The sequence below is a fragment of the Mauremys mutica genome, chromosome 4, assembly GCF_020497125.1.
Source record: "Mauremys mutica isolate MM-2020 ecotype Southern chromosome 4, ASM2049712v1, whole genome shotgun sequence".
Lineage (NCBI taxonomy): Eukaryota > Metazoa > Chordata > Testudines > Geoemydidae > Mauremys > Mauremys mutica.
Genome location: NC_059075.1, coordinates 82,627,402 through 82,653,547, shown reverse-complemented (window position 1 = coordinate 82,653,547; position 26,146 = coordinate 82,627,402). Strand labels below are relative to the sequence as shown.

General features: G+C 39.4%; 1 protein-coding gene across 1 annotated transcript in view; it reads right to left on the bottom strand.

Annotated features, from left to right (window-relative positions):
• SHANK2 (SH3 and multiple ankyrin repeat domains 2) overlaps positions 1-26,146 on the bottom strand; it is a 700,055-nt gene that overhangs the window by 205,248 nt on the left and 468,661 nt on the right. Inside the window, exons 17-18 of the mRNA XM_045014265.1 lie at positions 4,193-4,275; positions 2,468-2,592 (exon numbers count right to left, since the gene is read on the bottom strand). Of these exons, the coding sequence (XP_044870200.1) occupies positions 2,468-2,592; positions 4,193-4,275 (208 nt within the window). The remainder of the gene's footprint in view (positions 1-2,467; positions 2,593-4,192; positions 4,276-26,146) is intronic.

Here is a 26,146-nt window from a genome sequence, read left to right as displayed (position 1 = left end):
ATTATATTCTGTGTTTCTATAGCATCTTCCATCTAAGGATCTCAGAGCACTAAACATTAAGAAAATTAAACTTTGAAACCCTCCTATGAAGCAGATGTGCTGTGACCCATATTTTACACAGGGGAAACAAAGGCAGAGAGGTTAGGGTTAGGGTCTGGGTCACCCAGAAAGTCAGTGAGAGGTTGAACCAGAGAAGTACCTTGTTCTGACTCTTTCTTGCAAACATATTGATTCAAAATCCTCCAACATATATTATACATAAAAACAATTTTTTTCATGTCTATACATATTTACACCATTTAATCAATGTATAAGTGCTGTAAAAATCGAATTGCTCAATATGATCACACTCATCAAGTCAGCTTGATCACTGAGGTGTTTTACTTGTGGAACTATGACTTCGCTGTAAGTGTCATGGAAAACTATTCAGACACCATTTGGTGCCCTCCTGCATTAGTAATTTACTCTATTCTTATTCACTTTTTCCACCTGGGCAAGTACTACAGTATAATAATGCATACAGATATCAAAAATGAAAGAATAATTGAAAGGACAATTATAGAAGTCAAATGGGAAACAAATTCCATATATGATGGATTATCAATGCTAACAAGAGTTATGTGAAATCTAGAATACCCAAGTGCTTATTAACGTACACATTATAATCTCCAGCTCTTGCCCATTCTAAATCTGAAGTCATTCTTGCATTTTCCATCAATTTTATTTGTGCTGTATCAGAAGAAGATGTATATATTCTTTTCAGATCACTACATCTGTCAGAACAGGCTACAAACCAACTTCGCTGCACTGAAGTATGGATTAAGGCCCTGATTCATTAAGGCACCTTCCCTCTTCAATGTAGTATTTAAATGCGTATTTTACTGAACTGGGGACTAGACATTGATTTAACTCATTATAAAGCTTGTTAAGAAACCAAGTTACAGTATTGTACAGTATTAATTATCCTACAGTTGTTACACCTCCTCAGAATCTCCTAAGCAATTCTTTTAAGTCATTTTGTCAACCTGTTATCATCTCCCTTTTAGGAAGTTAGCCATTGTTCATGATCAATCAAAGCTGCCTGTGAATAGCCCCTGTGAAAATTGACCACTTAAAGACAGAAAATGTAGTGCAGACACTTCTACAGATCTTCAAACAAAAAACAAAACAAAACAAAAAAAGCACTCTAAATAGCAGGTTATCCTCCAAATGCCTAGCACTACCAGAACAAAATCTTAAACTAGGTAAAGATCTATTACACCAGTAATTCCCATTTTTAAAGTATTTTTGCATGTTTAAGCACATAAATTGATATGTACTTAATACTGTAAATTAGAAGTCAATGATCTACTAGGTATCATAGTAGTTACATACCTCAAGTAAATATGTACAATATGTAACATGTACTCAAAGCTCAGAGGGGGATGTACATTTGTTGTGTAGCCTGAAAAATCTATTCAGTCTATTCTTTCACAGATACATAGGGAGTTTTTTGCATATACTTTAATTGCATGACCATGGGCGTTACAACTTAAATTATCTTTATATTCAAGACAGAATAGAACCCTATATATCTTTCATTTCATCTACGCAGAATTTGTTTTGTATTCCAACTCAAAAGTCTGACAAATACAGATACACCTCGGGGGTGGGTGGGGAAGATAAGTCAGCACAGAAACACAAAACATCAGAAGAAAAATCTGAACACTAACACATATGCATATACTGTGTGAACAGTATCATTTTTAGTTTGTAGATTCATGTTGCAAAACATATCTGGAAACAAAGCATCAACTATGCTGACAATATAACAAGTGATGTTCTATTTGAAACAAAAGTTATGGAAGCATCCTCCAAACATGGCCTGTGTCACAGCAATAAATCAGTTTAAAAAAAACAAAACAAAAACAAAACACACCAACTAACCACTCAGTACTTCTTCCTACTGGTCTTTAACAATCCTCTGCTATCTGGCCATATCTACCAAATATAAAATCTGGCACAAAGGCTTTTTTTGTGGATGCAATTAAAGGACATAATGTAGTTTACCTTTTGTATAAAATTAATTCAGACATCAATAAAATCTTTATTGTCTAGAAATTAATTTTCATTTAGAATATTTTGTCAGCCATAATTTATACTGTGCTATTGAATTTTAGTGACCCTTCAAAATATATTTTTTAAAGTTATAGAATTAGTAATCTATGCAGCTACCCCAAATCAGAAGAGAAATCAACCACCAAGAATTTCTCGCATAGTATATTTTCAAACTTAAACCAAAAGCTCCACCCAAAACATTTGAATATCTGTGTTATTACTTTCCTAAAATGTTGCATGAAATCAAAATACAGCATCCTCTGCCCTACTGGTCATAAGCATATTTTACAGTACTTCAAGGTAAGTTTTTCAAAATAAAACACGGTATTTCCCCCACCAGAACACACAATCATATTCCATGTTTTCCTACCTCAATCAGGAAGTCTCCAGTTCTCAAGCCAGATTGCCATGCTACTCCTCCTTCATCCACAGATTCCAGGTACTGCAAAGCAGGAAAGGCTGGAGTTGGGGTGAATTCTTCAATAGGTGTATCAGCTTTGAAAATAAATGTCATATTACAAATAAATAACACAATATTTGCAACTATAATTTTACTGAAAAAAGACTATCATGTTTTTGGCCTTACATAAATCATAAGTGCTAAAAGTAAACTAGGCCTCAGATAATCTAGATACAGGCAATCCCTTGGCCTTGGTACTCTACAATTCTCCATTTTTGAGAAGTATATTCCCTTTTATTGCCACATAAAGCAATCAAAATGTGTAACAGTAGTTCAGTTTTGATAGTGAATGTCAAGGCCTTTTGGAAATGTAGTATATGTTAAGATGCCATTCTCATTCTCTGAAATAACTGACTAACATGGTTTATGATCTATAGCTGTAAGGAAAAGTCTTACCAACATTAAATGAAAATGTAAAAATCAAGCTAAGTTAATTCTTTATATTTATTTGCATCTCAAAACATGAGCAGAAGAGATATCAGTTTCTACAGTAAGAGAAGGCACAGTAGCTGGTAGCAGCCCTGTATCAGAAAAGATTTAGGATTAGTAAGGGCATTGGATCTTTCACCTGAGGAACTCAGACTTGTGTGTGAGAGAGCATGAGAGTGAGAAATACTTGGGCTTACACAGAGGGTGTAACCTCTGTTTGCTGCATAGACAACTCATGCCAGTTAAGCAACAAACTGGTAAAGACATTATCTTTCGTGGGGATCCCCACACACATGCATTTAACCTGGAGGACAGAATAAATGCTTTTACTGCCATTAAAAAAAGAAAGATCCTATTAATAATTTTAGTGAGGGAAGATAAAAATGGTGTCCCCAGAAGGAGGGTGTGGAATATCCTTCATAACCACATGTGGGCAAGCCTTGGAGCCAGGCAGGGCAAGGGAGAACCCACAGAAAAACTGAGGGGGAGCAAGAGATGGGACATACCATCAATATATTTTTTAAACATAAAAGGAGTAAAATTTACTGTCACTGAAGCTTAAGTTAAAAAGCAGAGCACTAAATGTAAGGCTTTACTCTTAAGAATCCTCTAAAAGTAGATTTTAGTCTAAGAAAAAGGTTAACATTTTAAACATATGAAGAAAGCAGTTTTTAGAACACACTACAGGCCTTGCAACATATGTGCAGATTCTGAAGAAATAAAAAAAGGATCATATTTTCATACTAAAATTGTGCCAATGTCACCTTGCACAAGGTCCACACCTATTTTAAGCAAAACCCTATCCGGCATTTTCTATTTGCTATTCATAGACATAATTTTAATAAACTGAAATTTGAAATACACAAAGTAAGAATTTTTTTCATCTGAAGCAAGACACCTGTAGTTTGGCTTAGATAGATAACAGAATAGGTAATGGCAAAATGTTGCAATTGCCCTGGAAATAAAAATAAAACCAAAAAACTTTCTTCCCCAAGGAAGATTATAAATGAGACAGCTCTGTACAAAATCCAAACTGCTCAAACAGAAACCACTAAAATCCATTTGAGTAGCATAGCATACAGCAAACACTGTTGTCTAGCAACCAAGTGCACGAAGAATAATTCGTTTATTTAGAGGTGTGTATGTGTGTGTATATAAAAAAATATATTTTTACACATGCACACAGAGACACTGAAAAATGCATACCTTTTGCCCCTCTGAGCACAAATCCAAATCCTTCATTGTCTTTTTTCTGCAGAACCACTGCCTTTTCTTCTATAATGCAGTCACTGTAGAGAGAATTCCGAGGATAGCGACCATTATTACATCCCTTCATCACCACTGTAGTAGCTGCTCCTCCAGTGTGCAGGTTCATCATCATCACAGCCAGTTAATCAAATAATATTGCAGTAACCAAGCATGGAAAAAAAATAACAGCAAACAATGTGGGGAAAGACAAGAAAGCTTAATGGTAAAAGAGAACATGACAATGCAACTTAAAGGGAAGGAAAAGGCAGAGAGAGGAGAGAAATAGGAAGAAATCATGCATGGTGGTTTGTGTTCTATATGAATGACTGAACGAATGTGTGATCATGTCATCTGTGGGTTAGCTAGGATTCTAAAAGAAAAGAAAGTGAGCTGAATGACAATATCATTAATAAACTCCTCAATCATGGATGTACCAGATGCATCTTCTAGTGAAGCCAAAATGAAACCAACCAGAAGAAAAATGAGGCAGCATTTTAAAAATTTAAATTAGATCTGTTTTCTGTATTAGCTAGCTAAAAAGGCACAAATATAGTCAGAAAGCTATGCCTTGCATCAAAAGCCCTTTTTCAATCCTATTGAATGTTGCATGCTGCAAGAATCCCACATGATCATCTGACAACCTACAATGCTAACAACGTGCAGCTGCCTTGGCGTCATCAAGCACAAATCTCCACAGCATCAAGAATCTGCATAACTGAAATAGTAACAAGGCAAGTGCAATCATGAAAACAAATTTTTAAAAAATATTTCATATTCCTTGCAAAACAGAGAAATGCTATAAAACAGGGAGATAGTAAAAAGAACTCCATGCAGACAATGTAAAATTACAATGTAAAATGTAAAATTACTCCATGCAGTAAAGAAAATGTAGCTTTAAGATTCTTGCTCATGTTATCAAAGAAAAAAGTAGACACTGTATGAAGAAAATCAGTTTTGCAAAATAAGCAAATAAAAACAGGCTTCGCTTGGATATTTTTTAAAATATGCAAGCCTAGCTACAAAGATTTAAGGGGCCTGAACTTTTTTTCCCCTCATCTTTCTTTCATCAGTACAAGGTAATTAGAATTAGGTTAATAAGAAGTGAATACAAGGTGAGAATTAAACAATTTTAAGCACAGCTATGAAATACAGATACTACTGCCCATTAAAACCTGCATGGCATTTTCTAAATAAGGACAAGGTTACAGGTTAAATAACTAAACCACAAACAAAATGTACTACAAAACAGTGCTGTGGGGCTTAAAACTACACTACTAGTAAAGATGGAAGTAAATACAAGCTAGGAGTGAATTTTAATTCTCACTGTTCCATACATGCAGATCAACTTCAAAAAGGAGATGCTTGAGGGAGCCTTGAAACAGCACATTTGGCTGTTACGGCTCACCTATAGAATCCAGGCACTAAGGCTTCTTTTGCAGAGGGGAGGGAAGCATTCACTATTGCAAGAGATTCAAACTGTTTTGCTACTATTATAAAAAGAACCAAGAGGGATGAACTCTGATAAAGAAAAAATGGTGGGAACTGCATATTTAAAGCTCTGAACAAACAGAGACGTACGATTACATCATAACACTAAAACACCGCGAACTAACACCAATGGACACCTTCCAAACTCTAGCGCATTCATATATTAAAAACAGTTTCTTATAGCTCAGCTTCACTTTACAGAAGTCCATTTTACAGGCAGTTCAGGTAGAAAAATGATGAAGGTAAGTATCAGATGTGACATGCAAGATTTAGCACCCACCCTCTCTCCATTTTGGATCCCACCATCAATGTTCCAGTGCCAAAGCAACCAGCTGAATTTCCCTAGCAATAATGTTCTTTGCAGTGTTGGTGTTGCTCTGTTGGTCCCAGGATATTAGAGAGACAAGGTGGATGAAGTTAATATCTTTTATGACCAACTTCTATTGGTGAAAGAGAAACTTCTGAGATATGCTGCGGCTCTGGGAAAGGTACTCAGAGTGTCATAGCTAAATACAAGGTGGAACAGGTTGTTTAGAATATGTGTAAACTACTTATGCTAAAGAGACCATTCAAGACTAAGCAGCCTGTTAATACCTCTGCAGCCAGAGAGCAAAAAAAGGGGGGTTAATGGGTTACAGATTGTTGTAATAATACATATTGAAGACACTGGATTATGGCTATTTACAATAATGTAAATCATGCTGTTACACTTTAAGAATACGCAAACAACAGAAAAGCAACAAATAAAGATTTGAGAAAATGAATGTGTGGCCATTCTCTCCTCTACCCTGCAGGAAGGAGGGACTTGCCTTGACTTTATGGCTGTCAACTAGTGTCTCAGAACAGAAGTTAAAAGTGGGACAGAGTAGGCATAAATTGATGTTTTCACTTCTGCAGAGCCAGGAATCCAATAGCAGTAGAAGAATGAGCAAGGGAAGCTATCAATAGGCAACAAGCTCATTTTTTCCGTCACGTAAGACGACAAAATGTCTACGCATAAATTGTTTCCAATATAGCACGTTTATTTTGTCCTCATGGGATTCTTTTATCTAATATTATGCAGGGTGTATTCAATATATGCAGATCAAGACATGCTGGAAGCCTGTTTGCAGTCTACATGGGTCTAGCAGACTAAATGGTGCCCATCCCATAACTAGGTCAAATTATCATGGATCAAGCCACCTTGGTAGCACTCCCTCAATCCTGAAGGTTGTGTGAATACTTAGCTACAGGGTATTCATATAAAGCAGTGGGTCTCAAACTTTTTTTTACTGGTGATCCCTTTCACACAGCAAGCCATTGAGTGCGACCCCTCCCCCCAATAAATTAAACACACTTTTTAATATATTTAACACCATTATAAATACTGGAGGCAAAGCGGGGTTTGGGGTGGAGGCCGACAGCTCACAACCCCCCATGTAATAACCTCATGATCCCCTGAGGGGTCCTGACCCCCAGTTTGAGAACCCCTGGTATAAAGCCTTAACTACCAATGATGAGTAAGACACATACATGGTGCTGTAGGCCCATTCAGAGGGCTTGTCTCCAACAGATAAAAGGAACATTTTCCACAGGCTGTTTGAGTAGACCATATGGCTCCACATGAGACTGAGTGGTCCCTGCTATGATGATGACTATACGCCAAACTCCAGAAGGTAAAAAAACATGTAAATTTAGGTTTGTCCTGTTTTGAACTAAAATTAAGGAACAGACATTTAACAGAGGAGTTCATAGGGTAATGTTAGTTTTTCCACTATTAGATTATGGCTGTCAGGTTAGGAGTACTAAAATCGATAGGTTATTAGTTGTACAGGGCATTAGTTACCTTACCACTGGACTGGTTAAGCCTGACATGTGTCATATACAAAATGAAATGTAATTAGACCACCTGCTATAGTGTGCCGACCATTTCCTCCTCCCACCCCCAAATGGGCCATTTGTCAGATAGGTTTAACCTAGGCCTCTTTACTCCCCCACAACAGTTCATCAGCTCCTAATTTTGAACTATTATTCTCTGGCAGAAAAAAAAAAGGTTCCTAATTCTAAATCTGTTGGTGTTTGTTGGATTTAACGAAACAGACTACCACACCACTGAAGGAAAAGTTATTATATAAAGCATACTCCTTTACTTGTATGCAACTCCTTTTAAACCTGAACCATTTTGTGAGGTATGCAAAAATTAGGGATTCTTACAGACTGGGACACTGAGGAAAGGAGGTTAGGTGTTTTGCCCATAGCAACGGAGAGAAATGCAAGTGGCCGTTTTGTACACATCTAATCTCTCCCAAGGTAGAGAAAAGCTAGCTTTTATCCATTCTAGAGTAACTCTCCATGTAGGTTCCCAGTTTCCATTCTATTTAATAGTCCATGTAGGCAGCTACATTTGAATTCTAATACTGCTTGAGTAATGCAAGGAATCCCAAATTGCAGCTCACCGATATGCCTGAGATTTGAGGCAATTTCTACAGTATATTTTATTGCAAGATACAATGAAATTCCAGTGAAGTATGTGTTCTGCCACTGCTGGGATGGGTCAATCTGACTTACTATTTATAGGTATCTCCCTTACTGTAATGAGCTCAGGAATGAGAGGCTGATTCTAGTAATTAAGAACGTCAAGATTAATGAAGAGACTACATTTGATTGCTTGAATTTCCCTGGCCATTGATCATCCAGCTGTGCAATTCAGTAGCAAAATGTAGAGAGAATAATTCATTGAGCAGCTTTTAATTATTTTCAAGTGGCAAGAGTGCATTTGGCACTATACAGAATAAGTGGGAAGATACACAAATGGTCCCTGTCCCAAAATGCTTACAATCCAAATAGAACCAGCATCATATTGTGTTAGACTTATCTTCAAACTTTTAGTAGTCTCTCTGCAGTACCTCCCATGCAAGGATCTCCGATTGTGCTGATGCTTATTTAAATGTACATGCGGATACTAAATTCTGGTTATTTATTTTGTAAAATAATTATATGATAGCCATGAGAACTACAGAAGCTTGGACTATAGCATCTCTGGTTGCAATTTACTCTTTAATCTCTCTACCATGTAGTCTTTATACGTATACTCCCCTCATGACCTTAACTATTGGATACGTTTTAGCATTATTATTTTTGTTTCTATGAAGTATGTTTTTTTTCCATTTTGCAGAATATATATAGATGTTTTATGTATTTTTATTTCTTCTAGTACTATTTGCTTTCGCAAAGTAATTGCCATAAACAGAATAAAATCTAGTAGAAGCAAATTTTATTAAAATATAAAGCATGACTAAAGTTTGTCTCTCCCCACGTATCAAACACTTCACACATGGTTTCAACAGAATAAAAATCTACTCTTGCTAAAACCATTTCAGTTTGTCATTTTTGCAAGGAAGAAAGGGAGAGACAAATTCTAATTTATATTGAACTCTTCCTTTCATATAGAATAGCAGAAATCCTTTTGGTTGTTAAGAGCAAGATTTTTTAGGTGGCACTAAGGAAATCTAACTTATGGATCTTTAACAGTGAACAGTTTTCTTTATGGACAGTAGCAAATATTACTTTTCAAGATATGATTCCACTGAAGGAAAATGTAACCTTTTATCAGGATAAAAATACTGGGATATGTTCAGGAAACTGGACTGAAAACCCTCCTCAGATACCAGAATAAACATCTCTACCACCATTTACAGGAGTACTAGCCAGTAAAAAGAACAGGAGTACTTGTGGCACCTTAGGGACTAACAAATGTTTTGAGCATAAGCGTTTGTGCTCAAATAAATTTGTTAGTCTCTAAGGTGCCACAAGTACTCCTGTTCTTTTTGCTGATACAGATTAACATGGCTGCTACTCTGTAGCCAGTAAAAGAAGTTGATGGTACACTAGTTGGACTGTAGGAGAAGAATGGGATGAAGGGGAAAAAGTCATTGATTTATTAATTTTTTTTTAAAAGCTGACCTTTGGCCAGGTGTGAAAAATCACAGATTTGCAAAATGGAAACAAAAGGAAACTATCCGCTTTCATCTAAAAAAGTTTCTCTCCTTTTCCTTGCACAGATTAGTGATACTCTTGAAAAAACAAAACCAATGATCTATGTTCAGATTCTGAAATAGGTGGTTGGGTGATGACCTAAACATCCCTCCATATACATACAGTTTTTATGTAAAATGAGTCAATTAAGTTTGAGGTGTCTCAAAGAATCCTCTTGTGAACCCTCTCCAAAAAGTCTCAGGGCTTGCTTTGTGTTTACTGTGGAATCTTGACAGAGAAGAATTGGTTTTATTTGAGGATGGCAAAAATTAGTTTGAAGACCCCCCCATCCCATAAGAGCTAAGGGAGGTTTCATAAACTCATTTTCCAATATCAGCTATTTTCATTGGGTTATGAGTAAAAGTATCAAGAACGTAGGCGATAACCTGGCCTTGGAATTCTAAAGCTATCCCAACAAAACCAACTGTAATAACAATATATAATAAATATGGAAAACACTGACAGCCATCTAGACTTAAGAGTGATAAATAAAGCTAGAAAGAAAGACAGAGATATGTCTACAGCCAGCCATTGGGTTTGATCCTGCCAGGTGCTTGCAGAGAACCTGCAACTTCCAGTGACCTTGTAAACGGGAATAATAGAAATGAGATGAAATTTAGTAGTGCAAAGTCATTCATTTAGGGACTAAAAATTTTTTGCTATCAGCTGGGGACTTACCAGTTGGAAGTGACAGAGGAGGAGAAAGACCTGGGTGTATTGCGTGATTACAGGAGGACTAAGAGCCATCAATGTGATGTGGCTGTGAAAGAAGCTAATGCAGTCCTAGGAGACATCAAGTGAGGTATTTCCAGTAGAGAGAGGGAAGTGTTAGTACAAATATACAAGGCATTGGTGAGACTTTATCTGGAATATTGTGTGCAGTTCTGGTCTTCCATGTTTAAAAAAGATAAATTCAAACTAGAACAGGTGCAAAGAAGGGCTACTTGGATGATTTGAGGAATGGAAAACTTACCTTATGAGAGGAGACTCAAAGAGTTTGGCTTGTTTAGCCCAACCAAAAGAGGGCTGAGAGGAGATATGATTGCTCTATAAATACATCAGAAGGATAAAGACTAGGGAGGGAAAGGAGTTAGTTATTTAAGTTAAACACCAACGTGGACACAAAAACAAATGGCTATAAATTGGCCCTCAACAAGTTTAGTCTCGAAATTATATTAAGGTTTCTAACCATCAGAAGAGTGAAGTTCTGGAACTGCCTTCCAAGGGGAGCAGCAGGGGGCAAAACACTTAACTGGCTTCCTGGCCTAATTGAGGTCAGGAAGGAATCTTCCCCTGGATCAGATTGGCAGAGACCTTGGGGGCGAGGGGGAGGGAGGTTCACCTTCCTCTACAGCATGAGGCACAGGTCATTTCCAGGTTTAAACTAGTGTAAATGGTGAATTCTCTAACTTGAAGCCTTTAAACCATGATTTGAGGACTTTGGTAACTCAGCCAGGGATTTGGGGTCTAGCCAGAGTAATCAGTGGTGAGTGAGGTTCTGTGGCCTGCAATGTGCAGGTGGTCAGATTAGATTATCACAATGGTCTCTTCTGACCTTAACGTCTATGAGTGATGCACCCCCATACCAGTGCCCCTTGTGTGATGGCCTGGCTAGCACTCTTTCAGTACACTCTCTTTCAGTAGAATTTTTCTCATTTTATTAAAACACAAAAACAAAACAAAAAAAACCAACTATTTCCCCCTTTCCGACCTCTTGGTTTACTGCAACTTCCCCACCACTTTTTTTTTTTTTTAAAACTGCACCTTCCCTGAGGACTTCCTTTCCCATGCCCCAAAAACTCACCAAAAAGCTTCATGTTGATTAGAATAGAAAGGGTGTGCACAGGTATTCTGTGAGAAAACACTTGTGTTTCTGTAGCTGAGCTGCTTCCTGAACATACATGCGACTTCTGCAGCTGACTTCGTTAGGGACAAGTAAGGTAGTAGTGAGAAAGAGCAGAATGCTTTCAGATTGCTGCTTCCTGCTTTACCTATAGCAACATGCCTGTCTTCCAGCCCTTTTGCCTCAAAAGCATTTAATATTGTCACTACCCTGTTAGTATATATCACTGCTAGTCACCACAGCTTCTAAACACTATACAAAGTGTAAGTACTACAACAAGATGTCCAAGGAATGTCTCCTCTTCTTCCATATAGGAATATGCATCAAACTTTTGGACTAGTAGAGGAACCAAGAGAGGTTAGCTGAAGATTTTGGATATTTGTCTCACACTGGAAAAAAATAAGGACTTGCATACTACTATAAATTACCAAATAGAACATAAAGAAACATTAACAGCTTTTAAAAAAAAATTGATGAATGCTGGTGAACAGGGGAGGTTGCACTATTGTTTCCAGCCTTATAATTAGTAAATTTGCAAGGAAAATAAGATTAACGATGGTGGTAAGAAGTGATCTGGTCTTTAAAGACTACATATTTTCACTAATTAATCTTTTAAAATACTGCAGTAAAATACTTTACTTTCTAAAGAGAAACTTGGACTCACTCTCATTCATCTTTATGTCACTCAAAGTCTAACATATAAATTACACTGCTTTCCATAGAGAAAGTGTAAATAAAGTAAATTTGTATCTCTTACATTCTTGTAGTCATCTATGCTATAAACTAAGATTTATGTAATCCAGTTTGGGAGGGAGGACAGAGGAAGAGTTAATCAAATCTTTGTCACAAGAATAAATTACCAGAATTGTAATATCTTAAAAATAACACCCTGGAGTTGGTACATTCACATCTATTGAAGCCAGCCACCTGCAACAATTTGGTCAACAATTTGAAGCCAAAATGGCTAAGAGTTTGTGCTGGCCACTGAGGTAAAAAATGATCAGTGAAACTTTGTGATAAGGCCACCCTGGTATCCTACATGTTGGTGGCAAATGTAAATTTGGTGCCTGGAACATTCAAACATTGCCTGAAATGGCTAAAGTTTTCCTTGTTAAACAGCTGAAGAGCCTGAGCTTCAAAAGCTGCACCTTATCTGAAGCATGCTGGCAAAGAACCAGTGAAAACAAAGTTGAGGGCTCTCTTCTTTTTTTTTCTTATATTGCCACAATGGGTTGCTCCAGTAAAAGCTGGCTATTGTACTTTCGCTTATTGTCCCGTAGGCACTGGAGAGTTGGCAGGTGAGTAATGAGCAACTCAGCAATGTCTGATTCTGCAGTGGCTGTGGACATCTTACCATCATCACTGTGTATAGTCCCACCAATACCACAGCTAACAATGAAGCTGAAGGTGGTTTTACCAGCAACTGCAGGTGATCTTTAATGAAAGCCCAAGAAGATAAGACATCATGACCCTGGGCAACTTTAATGTACAGGTAGGAAAGGATTCCCAGAGTGGCTAAGTACAGTGGGGAACTTTGGTGCTGAGCAAAAGAACAAGGAGTAGTGATTGCTGGAATTTGCAGCTATCAATGACATGGTGATCATGGGCTCACTCTTTTTACCTGAAAATTCACAAGCAGACTTGGTATAGTCAAGTTGGTTTCACTAGGCCTGTGATCATGTTGTTGTCAAGGACAGTTGGCAGACACCAGTCACTGATGTAGGAGTTTGTAGATTTGCAGAACCTGACACTGACTTGTGGCTCCTGCTGACAAAAATTGCACCTTTGACTTCAATGACAGCCAGCTAATGGGCTGAAACTCTTATTAGAAATGAACTATCAAATGGCTTTCCAATCTGAACTTCTCAAAGCCACTGAAGAAAGACTGCAGCTTCACTTTCTCTGTCATCTGATGAGGAGTGGCATTATTTCAAGACCTCAGTGCTGATCACTGCCGGCTTGGTACTGAACCCTCAGCCCTTCAAATATCAACTACTGATCACACCAGTTTGAGCACATTTGTCAAGTGCAAAAGGAACCGCTGAATGAGTTCAACATCGGAATGTTGTCTAGTCACGAAGCAAGAAAGAAAGAATTCTGGTAGTCAATATAAATATAAAAGTTTTAATTTAATACTGTATACAGCAATGATGATTGTGAAGCTTGGTTGAGTGGGATATTTCCCAGGGAATGCCTTACTGCTAAATGATGAACTAGCATTCGGCTGAGCCCTCAAGGGTTAACAGGTTGTTAATGTAGCCTCATACTCTACAAGACAGAACAAATGGAGGGAGGAGAGACAGCATGGCAGACAGAGAGAGACACCCTGTGTGGGAGAGAGCAAGAGAGAGATGTGCATTGCCTCTTTAAGTATGCTGATCCCACTCTTAAATACATTGCCTTTAAAAAAAGTCAGGATGTTGAGTCAGCAGCTGCGGCCAGCAAGCTCTCTCTGTCCTGAACTCTGCCCTGTCCCCACCCTGCTCTATATGGAGAAAGGGTAAGCAGGGGGGACACCCTGACATTACCCCCCCTTCCCCCACACAGCAAGCAGGGAGCAGCTCCAAGGCACAGGGCAGGAGCAGCACATGGCAGTGTGCGGGAGGGATAGCTGAACTGCTGGCAAATGGTAGCTGCTGGGCAGCTGCTGCACAAGGAACTTAGGGGAGCAGGGAGCTGATGGGGGGGGCTGCCGGTCCACCCTGGTTCCAAGCCCCCACCAGCTAGCTGCAACAGGCTGCTCTTCCTGCAAGCAGTGGACAAAACAGGTGGCTGCCAAACAATGTTATAAGAGAGCATTGCACAACTTTAAACGAGCATGTTCTCTAATTGATCAGCAACGTAACAACGTTAACCGGGATGATTAAGTGAGGAGGAGTTACTGTACTTGGGGCTGTCATATTAGAATGGAAGACCAATGAATTACAAAATGCATTTATTAGAGGCAGTGCTTAAGTGTGTTCAAAAGATATGGACACTTTCATAGCAGCTGCCATCTGGGCCCTTAAGTGGTATCTCAGGAGAAATCATTACATCAAGCTTCCTATGAAGCTGTGAATCTAAAGAACCACAGTTATATCAACGTTATTGTATCACAGTGAAATGTGGGCACTGCGGAACACTAAAGAACAGATGATTGACATTTTTTATTCTTATAGTCTGTGTCAATTGTTCTTGTCTTGCCACTTCATATAGATCAGAAATGAGGATATTCTTAGGCAACCCCAGCAACTGCCTACATCAGCTCTGGTCCAGCTTCAGCAGTTTTTCTGATACAGCGAATTACAAAGTCCATATACAAAAGACTGCTGCTACACATCTGACAATCAGATGGTCCCCAAAAGCTTTCATGGCATGATAACACCAATGACAGATAGAAACTGAACATCCAGCCCGACCATCCTAAGGATTAAGCTAGAATCGATACTGGTGGTGCTCAATATGAAATAGGCTATATCCCTTTGCAATTTGCCTTGCTGATGACGGAAGAATGTCAGTTGAATTGGACATTACTAATTTTGGTCCCCCACCCCGCCCAATTACCATTGTTTATAAACCTCTCTAACCTGTGGTGAAGCAATGCAATGCTTTGTCCACCAAAATAGAGAGGAAAGAAAAGATCAAAATACTTCATCATACTATCAACTTCCACAAGATTTACTGCACATTAAAAATCCAATTTTATTTTTGTGAGAAATATTCACTACAGGGCAAACTGAAGAAAATGATGTTGAAACTGTAATCCTATAGTTATTCCTGATGTGAAAAGTTATGCATATACTTAGCAACAATAATAAAAGTACGGAAAAGGAGAAACCAGGACACACAGTTCCCTCTTCTCTCCACTGAACAGTTGTTTCACTACAAAGAATCATAGATTAGGGATAGGAGAGACCTCAGGAGGTCATCTAGTCCAACCCCCTGCTCAAGGCAGGACCAGCTAAATCATCCCAGCCAGGGCTTTATCAAGCTGGGCCTTAAAAACCTCTAAGAATGGAGATTCCACCACCTCCCTAGGTAACCCATTCCAGTGCTTCACCACCCTCCTAGTGAAACAATGTTTCCTAATATCCAACCTAAACCTCCCCCAGTGCAACTTGAGACCATTGCTCCTTGTTCCGTCATCTGCCACCACTGAGAACAACTGAGCTCCATCCTCTTTAGAACCCCATTTCAGGTAGATAAAGGCTGCTATCAAATCCCCCCTCACTTCTCTCTTCTGCAGATTAAACAAGCCTAGTTCCCTCAGCCTCTCCTCATAAGCCCCAGCCCCCTGATCATTTTTTTTGGTTTGCTTTCTCTTATGGAGGTTCTCAGTTTTCTGTCCATGCCTAACCATACTCCGTACTTTATTTATAATTCCTTAAATGCTATCATCATCAGCTCTAGTGCCATACATGAAGCACAGCTACGAACTAAGGATGCAGTATACAGGATGCCTAGTAGTACCTAATGTGATGGTTTTATTATGCAGATCCTAATCCAGTGATGACTAGACAGAATCCATCAATTCATTTCATACAAACCACGCAAACAGACAGTTGCAACTTTTAGTTACCACTCTGTCTTGATTTGAGCAGGCAGCCTACTGCTAAAAAACTAATTATCGATTGTCTGAGCCATCCACTCCTGCACTGTTTTCACTTCAATCTTTGAGCAAAGATCATGACTCCAAGAGCATACAATACGGGGGCCAGTCAGTTTAAACAGACAAGGGAACTTACCTGATCTACTTTTAATGTTGGTATTTCTACCTACCTAAAAATAGCTGCCTTCATAGCCCTTACTGTTCTTGCCATTAAGCCATGAGGAAAGGGGAATTTCTACTGAATCATCTTAACACACTCAAATAAGGATTATTAATATCTAGCTCTCATAGCCTCAGTAGATCTCAAAGCACTTTTATAAAGGAGGGGATTATCATTATTGCCATTTTATAGATAGTGTAAGTGAGGCCCAGGGAAAGAAATGACTTCCTTCAAGTCACACAGCAGAGCCAGGAATTGAACACAGATCTCCCGAGTCCCAGTGCAGTGTCCTATTCACTAGGTTACACTGGCATCCAAATTTTATTTTTACAAAAGATCACATTTTTATATTTTATGTATAAACACACAGTACAAAAGAGGTTACTCCATTACACTTGAGCGGCCCTAAAGAAAACTAATCAAGAGGATTGTAACAGAGATAACTAAAGAACACCACATTAGGGTTTGGTTTGGATTCTTATCGAACCCTTGTATCTGGAAACTTGGGGTGGAAAACTTCTAGGAACATGTTCACACAGGGTACAGATTGTATCTCTGTACTTCTGGTTCCAATTCGGGTTGAAACTGAAGGCATGGAGGGCAGCCGCAAATACATTTGGGGGAGGTTCTTTCCAAACATGAGCAAAGTATTGTGGGAGCTGAACAGAGGGTAAGGTGGGTTCCCCCACCAAAAACACCCACTATTTTGATCATCTGTGTTTGGCACAAGCTCTTGTGTGATTGCATCTTTCCAAAAGGCTACAAAAGGGATGGGCAGAACAGCAAGTAAACAATAAAATGCTTGTGAATTGGCAATTATAAGTGTGATTTACAATACAAAGAAAAATAGGGGAAAATTCTGGTCTGGCATTGATGGAAAGCATGTGGATCTAATACACAGAAGAAATTATTCAAGCACTATTATGAAAATATTCCTCCTGTAGGAATGACAAATGACAAATCAGTGTCACCTTGGGTTGTCTGTTGAGCCTGCTGTATTAAGTTAGATATGCCTGGCATGTAGTCTAATTTGCACACACCATCCATTAGACATTTAAACAAAGTTTTCACATTTTTGTTTCCTACATCATTATTTTGCTTTGCTTTCCTTATGGAGGTTCCCACTTTTCTGTCCTTGCCTAACGCATACTCCATCCTTTATGTATAAATTTAAATCTCCTCCAAACACAGTGGGTGCATTTACCCATGGTGATCACTTACCATGCGTGTCCCCTACAGTTTTCCTGAGTGAGTTACAGCATTATAGCTTGCATGGGGTTTATTACAAATAGACCCCTGGAAGCTGTTTACATGACCAGTTTACTCCCAGAAATTTGTTAATGCCACACATAGCTGAACTATAAGAACTTAAATTTAGTTGCTGTTTCTTATTCCCAGTGAAAGGGATGCCAGTTCAGCAAAACAAAGAGTTAATATTGTCACTTTATTTAGACTAGAACATACATGCTTTATATAATGTTTGCTGTTGAAAAGTATTGGGTGCCACATTAAGAAAGATACACATAGGAAACTGAGGCATGGAGACCAAACACCAAAAATGTTACCTAATTTTGGGTGCTTGGATTCATTGTATAGCCTCAAGTCTGATTGTAATTTCATTCTTTAATAGCCTCCAGTATGCACCTCTGTACTTTCATATTACAGATGTAGAAAAAAAAAAAAAGATGCTGCATACAAATCACAGACCTGCCTTTTTATTTCCTATTTCAGATGTTACTCTGGATGCTCTCTACAATCAAACATAAAAAGCTCAGCCATAGTAGCATGTATGACAGTGTAAGAGGTAAAGTGCTTTAGCAGCTGCAGAAGTTGTTTATTAGAAAGCAAAACCATTTTCATTATAAACCCAAAAGTTTTAATTTTCAAGTATTATACATACTGCATCTAGGGTGACCACCTTTTCAAAATGCAAGAACAGGACACATACAGAAGCCCCATCCCCCTCTGTGGCCCTGCCTCCTGCTCCTCCTCTTCCCCCAAGGCCCTGCCCCTTGGCCAGGCCAGAAGCCAGAGCCAGGCAGTGGTAAGAGCTGACCTGGGAGCCCAGGCCATTGTGGGGATCTCTGGGCTCTCCATCTACACCGTGTGGGGTGCTGGGGTATCCAAAAGCAGCCTCCTACCCATGTCCCTGCCCCCGGGGCATGCTACCCATCAGGACACACCGCCCACGGTAGGTAGAGGGTCCACAGCTCCCCAGAGTGGCTCAGGCTCTCTGGGTGGCTTTTACTACAGTACTACTCTGGCTTCTGGCATGGTCGTGGCAGGGCATTGGAGGGAACAGGAGAACAGGAGGCAGGGCCTCATTGCAGGGGAGGGGGAGGGCTAAGGCCCATCTCAGCCCCCACCTAGTCCCTCCACCAGGAAGAGGCTGGCGTTGCCCCAAGCCTCAGGCAGGCACAGAGTGGTGCCTCAGGGAATCTGGGACAAATGCTGCCCCGGAGCCATTCACCATCTTTTCTCTGCCAGCCAACCATGGCTGGCATCTGCAGAGTCAATGTGGCACCATGCTCTAAACTGATGCACTTTGCTCATAGCATGTCCTTAGAGTGAAATTGATTAAGATCATACAGAGTCCCATAAGAACCAAGTTGGGTCGCTGGGCTCAGTGGTCTTTGCTCTCTGCTGCACATCAAAAAGCAGCAGCTGGGATGAACATTCACAGCCCTCTGACATTTATTCAGTTCTGAAACTTTGCCTCTGTATTACCCCATTTACGGTGTTGCTATTGTTTGTTCATCCAACATTGTCTCACCTCCCCGCAGCCCATAAAAGTGCTACCTTTGAGTTGCCCACCTTCACTCTCGCTGTTCATTGTAATTCTCACCCATCTGTCACTCCCCCACATTTACCAACTCTTCTTACACACAGAATCCTTTCAACTTCCTAAACTTAGCTCTGGGTGCCTTCCCACCAAAATAACCCAGGGCTTTAATAATAAAGAATTAATAATAAAACAATTAAGGACAAGGAGCTAACAGAATATTGCCTTACAGCATCCTCTTCACTATGTTTGTATGCTTTGCCCCACCCTTACACTGATTTGTCGCTTTTTTATATTATAAGCTTCTCCAAGTAGGGACTGGCTTCAGAGTAGTAGCCGTGTTAGTCTGTATCCGCAAAAAGAACAGGAGTACTTGTTAGTCTCTAAGGTGCAAAACAGTCTCTACACAAAAGAATAAATGGACACAAATCTGACATCAGGAATCATAACATTCAAAAACCAGTGGGAGAATACTTCAACCTCTCTAACCACTCAGTGACAGACTTGAAGGTGGCAATTTTGCAACAAAAAAACTTCAAAAACAGACTCCAAAGAGAGACTGCTGAACTTGAATTAATATGCAAATTAGATACAATTAACTCAGGCCTAAACAGAGACTGAGAATGGTTGGGTCATTACTCTAATTGAATCTATTTCCCTATGTTAAGTTCTCCTCACACCTTCTATGGGTCATCTTAATTATCACTTCAAAAGTTTTTTTTTCCCCCTCCTCCTGCTGATAGCAGCTCATATCAGTTGATTAGACTCTTCCTGTTGTTATGCGTACTTCCACCTTTTCATGTTCTCTGTATGTATAAATATCTCCTGTCTGTGTGTTCCATTCTATGCATCCGAAGAAGTGAGCTGTAGCTCACGAAAGCTCATGCTGAAATAAATTTGTTAGTCTCTAAGGTGCCACAAGTACTCCTGTTCTTTTTCAAGTAGGGACTGTGTCTTTATAAGCATTGTACTGGGCCCTGCACAAACGGTGCTCCAATCCCAAAAGGGGCCTTTGAGTACTGCAAGTTCTATTACAATAGTAGAAGCAAGGGAATAAAGCACTTCAGTTCAGAGATTTATCATCTGGAGCAGCAGAGCAGAGATAATGTAAGCCTGAAAAAGGAAAGACCTGGAGAGGGAAGCATGTATGGGAGTGTCGGGTGATGTCTGGGATGAGTTGGCTCTGTTTCCCAACAAATAGCTGGACATGAGGCAACTGGGAAAGCTAACGCGGTGTTTTTTATTTTAACTGCTTAGCCATCTGGAAAAGGTTCTTAGTTTAAAAAAAGATCTGGAATGATTTTATTTTCTTATTTATCTAGGAATGTGTCATCTCTTGCTGAGAAAGTGATTGAGAAACCAATTTGGCTATTAAAGCACTTGATCTTTTTCAAAGGCAATTATATTAAAACCTCCATGATACATTATTCATATCACCAGAGTGCTGCCTCTCCTACTACTGTACTAGACCCTCCTTGCTCAGCTAGAGGGACAGATATGGCAAATGACTGGAGCTCAACAAGCTTTCATTTCCTGCTCCCTCAGTGTTACACAAAGTCTGCAGCAAGCAGGCCAGGTACCTTCTTAACACAAGAAGAATGCCAAAAATAATGTTGTGAAGGGCTACATAAAGTTACCTATATAAAACAAGTTGATAGCTATAAAACTACCTTTCCTGTGATTATTATTGCTACAGAATAGAGAAAAACTTCACAAGTAGTGATCACAGATCTTAAATCTAGGCTACAATGGATAGCATGAGAAAAATTTGGCAAATTATCTTCTTACGCTAAGCTAGTTACCAAATAGCACTGGATACTGCAAGCTGGGGTTGAGGCCCCTTAGCAAAGTTGTAACTTACACAGGCTACCTACACTAAATCCAATTTTATCAGTGGTAGAAGTCAGTTCTAGGAACTCAATTTTACCTCAAAACATTTAAAATAACCAAGTAATGGAAAGTAATACGACTATATCAAGCTTCCACAGAATCACTAAATCAAAATATTAATTAGCCCGTCATAAGTTAGAGGAAAAATTTTATTTAGAAGTTCTAGACCTTTCAGGGCCTTTTTAAAAATTCAAGCTGCCTGAAGAGTTCCGGTTCTTTTAAATAATTTTACTAAAGTAAAAGCTACTTTAAGTGGCACTGAATGAAGACACTACACATACATAGATAAATGCTTCAAGGACATGGATAGGGACTTTGCAGCTCATGCTGAGGTCCCCAAAAGCGTGCTTCTACTCCCATGGAAGGGAATGGCAAAACTCCATTGGGAACAGCAATAGTCCTGAAAATGTTTAGACTGAATCACCCAAGTCTGCGAGATTTAGATGGAAAGACCTTCTATAGGATTTCAGAGATACCAAATAAGTGTTACCTTCATAGCATAGGGACTCTGAAGCTCAAAGACCCATGGGTTGGTATAAGCAATTTTTGGATATTTATCTATCCAAACCCAAATGCCAAACATTTCGATGTACACCCTTCTAACTAAGACAGTTTTCAGACAGCTTTAACATATGATGTGAGCCCTGGACCAAATCATGATCTACTCCTAGCCTCAGAATCACTATATGAGAATAAAATGTACACAATATATGAAACAGCATATTTTTAGAACTAAATTTTACATCTTTGAATTGATCAAATATGACATCTTCATATTATAATTTAAATTAGGGCATCTAATACTCCAAGAAATCATATTATGTGAGACAGTTCCAAATAAAAATCACTAATTGTAGCCCACAAAATGCAGACCAAGGCATAATTCACTTTAATTCCACAGAAGCAAGAGAGAATCACTCAAGCAAAGTTTTGATACGGTCTCCCACAGTATTCTTGCCACCAAGTTAAAAAAGTATGGATTGTATGAATAGATTATAAGGTGGACAGAAAGCTGGGTAGATTGTTGGGCTCAACAGGTAGTGATCAATGGCTCAATGTCTAGTTGGTAGCAGGTATCAAGCAGAGTGTCCCAGGGGTCAGTTTTGTTCAACATCTTTATTAATGATCTGGATGATGGGATTAATTGTACCCTCAGCAAATTCGCAAATAACACCAAGCTGGGGGGAGAGGTAGATACACTGGAGGGTAGGGATAGGGTCCAGAGTGACCTAGACAAATTAGAGGATTGGGCCAAAAGAAATCTGATGAGGTTCAACAAAGACAAGTGCAGAGTCCTGGCTAGGATGATTTAACAGGCGTTGGTCCTTTTTTGAGCAGGGGATTGGACTAGATGACCTCCTGAGGTTTCTTCCAACCCTAATATTCTATGAAGAGAATCACCCCAAAGAGTTAATTCAGTAACATTACTGAAATGCTACCATGCTCTTACACTCAATGAAGGATGAGGGACAAATCACGTGACACCTCTACCAACTTTTCAACCATCTGTGGAGTGTATCGGTAATAGTCAGATAGGAGAGTATTCTACAATGCCAAAGCATCCAAGGCTGCATTATTTGTAATCTAAACGTAAAGATAACTTTTCCTCAAAAAAAAAAATCATCATAGTGTTCTGAATTTTCACTCATTTTATAGTACAAGCAGCCATGCCTAACTATTTAAACACTGAAGAATTGTCCCCCACCCCAAGGCATTTTACCTGCTATAACATTTTTTCCTCATTATAACTACTGCTAACTACTTCTTGTCCAGGCTTTAGATGTATGTGCATGCATAATGGCTAAGTCTACCTTAATCATTAAATTTCAGCACTAGCACACCAAGGGAAATTTTCTTCCATATGAATATATGCACATACACAAACTACAATCACAAGCAGCCTTGGTGACAAAAGTGACTAACATCTGCCAAAACAAATTCAATTGAATGAATGTGGAAGGAATCCCCAACTATATCATGATAGTGAGATAACCCATCTCTCCCCACCAAGGAGACAACAGAATGTCTAAAACCCAATGCCTGCAGCCAAGAACAGTTTTAAAATACCTTCCAAAATATGCAATATAAAATTGTCCCAGAAACAGAACAGAGTAACAGATACACCCCAACTCAAATGAACTGCTTTCTAAACACGTATGTGTTATATATGTTACACTTAACATGAAAAATTCATAAAGAGGAATAGACATCATCTGACTGACAGATTTGACTAAAGGTATTCCCAGAAAAGCATACTGCTGGCTAATTACACTGCCAGCCTCTGCTTCACCATGCTCCAGACCTGGGGAATCCAGATGAGAATGCAGAGTGCAAAACCTTTAAGATACTGACAGTGTCAATGCAATCCTGCAAATCTTATTAATAATCACTGACTATATTACCAGTGATAGGTGTACATACTAAGTGAATGTCTGACACAAGTTCCTCCATTTAGGGCTATGCATGGAGGGATGCTGGATTCACCACATAAATGAAATTATGCCACACTGCAATCAAGGAGAACACCCTTTCTGACTCCCTGTCCAGCATCAGTTATGGCCAGACCTCCCCCAAAGGCATCCATCCAGTTTAAGTACAATACAGATGGACAAGGACATGATAGAGTTGTGAAGCACCTGAGACAATTGCCAATTCTAGGAGCAAGAGAACTCTTACACACAAAATTTCCAGGAGAAGCCAGATATAAAATTGGATACAAATGTATATCCACGGAGTTAAAAACTATTACTAAAATCTTATTGCTCCTTATTAGAGCTATGTATTTTTACAGTTGCATATCTGACTTCACACTCAACATTCCTCAAACTATTGATACAAAATGGGTGCAACAAGCAGGAAATATGTTCAAACATGAGCAAGCCTGGTTTTCTTCCTCTGCCGAATTGCCAAGGGGAGAAACTTATTAGCCAGCCATAGCTCCAACTACTATAGTCATCAACAAACTATTTCACATCTTTTCCTGTTCCCACTGTACTGACATCTGCACTTTTTCCAATGAACACGCAGGATCTTTATTCCCAGCACCACAAAGAACGAAGTAGTAAAGGCAATGTCCAACTACTTGGACATGCTTCCATAAATGTTCTAAAAAGTTTAATGGACCATGAATCTTTTTTCAAGTATAAATCCTGAAATCTGTAATAGGCCCTTCCAGCTGCCACTAACACTACCTTACATGCCAAATTGAGTGGCCAGTAGTCTCTGTGTGGTTCTTACTATGGTACTACTTTGGCTTCTGGCCTGGCCGTGGCAGGGCATTGGAGGGAAGAGGAAAACAGAAGGCAGGGCCTCATGGCGGGGGCAGTAGTCGTCTCTGGGCAGTAGTCTCAGCTGCCTCAAAGAAAATTTCTTTGCAACGAGGAAATACTTCTGTGATAAATGAAGGGGCGGGGTGGCTCTCTTTTATGGACATCTTGCCAGCCAGTTAGCTATAAAATTCCTCTTAGTAGCTGTTCTCTACTTGCTTTACCTGTAAAGGGTTAAAAGCCTCACTGCTATGCATAGGTAAAAGGAATTGAGTGGGCACCTGACTAAAAGAGCCAATGGGAAGGCTAGAACTTTTTAAAATTGAGGAAAAAAACTTTCCCTTTGTCTGTTCTCCCAGGGAGAAGGGCACAGGGCAGCAGTTATGTTGTAAGAAGCTTGGGACAGGTATGAAAACCCATCAGTATCATACCTAGAAACTACTCATTTGAAACCCCAGATATGTAAGTAGATCAAAAATGTCTAGGAAGATGTGACTAGGTTTATCTCTTATTTCTTTATGGCTTACGGATTCCTCTGTGCTAACCCCAGGTGCTTTTTGTTTTGCTTGTAACCTTTAAGCTGGACCTCAAGAAAGCTTTTTTCATGCTTAATCCTTGTAGGTTTTTTTTTTAAATCTAGCAAATGCCCAAGTTCCCAGGTGTATTTTCTTTCTTTTTTTATTAATAAAATTTACCTTTAAGAACAGAATTGGATTTTTGTGTCTTAAGAGGTTTGTGCACATGTTGTTTAATTGGCAACAGCTGATTTCTTTCCCCACCCTCTCCTTTCTCAGCTCTTTCCTGGAGAGGGGCGGTGAAAGGGCTTGAGGGTATCCCACAGGAAGGAATTCCCAAGTGCACCTTCCTGGGTTCTCAAAGAGGTTCTGCACTTGGGTGCGTGGTCAGAGAGAAGCTGTAACCTTGGAAGTTTAATACAAGCCTAGAGTGGCCAGTATTAATTTTTTGAATCCTTGCAGGCCCCCACCTTCTGCACTCGAAGTGCCTGAGTTGGGAAGCAGCCTTGACAACTCCACTATGACACTCAGCTGTTAGCTTACACGGCTTAACTAGGTTGTGTAGTAGAACTATACAAAATTTCCATAAGGAAATCAGGGAAGAAGCTAAGCATCAGATGTTTGTGAGCCTTGAAGAGTCACTGGCGCAAGGACTGGAGCCCATGTGCCCCTTACCCCCCCATCTCAGGTGCTGCGCAATAGAGTCATTCTCACTCTCCTTCTCCGACCCAATGACTATTTCATACAAAGCCTAACTGCTTCAACAGGAGAGGCTGAACCCCACATCAGAACATCTTCTAGTCCAGTGGTTAGGGCCCTGGGAGATGGGGACACCTGTGTCCAAGTCCTTGATCTAGCATGGGGATTTGATCCTAGGTATCCCCATTCCCAGGTGACTCTCATAGGGGTTGAAAGGTCACGAGGAAGACACCACCACTGCTTCCTCCATTTGTGAGTCTCATCATTCATTTCCTTTCATTTCATTAAAAATAAACATTTTATTTGACCTAAACCAAGATTTTCCAGCTTTTTTGATTTACTGAAAATTTTTAGTTTCTGTTTGGGTTGAACCACATCTTACTTTGGATTTTTTGATCTGCCAGAAAACCAAAACATTCAGTTATTTGCACAGTCCTAGTTTTAAGGCCTATAGATAGTTTTCTTGACTTGTGGGATGTCCTGAGTTTTGACCAGAGTCATTTGCAGAAGGCCCAATATACCTTAAGGCCTTGCTTTAAGAATTAGGACTATAGAGAGGTGCACAGATTTTTTTTTAAATAGATACTGCGCACTTGGACTATACAAAACAAACAAACATTTTACTGATAAGTCATGGTCTGATGTTTTTGTGGGCTGGGAAATCTTC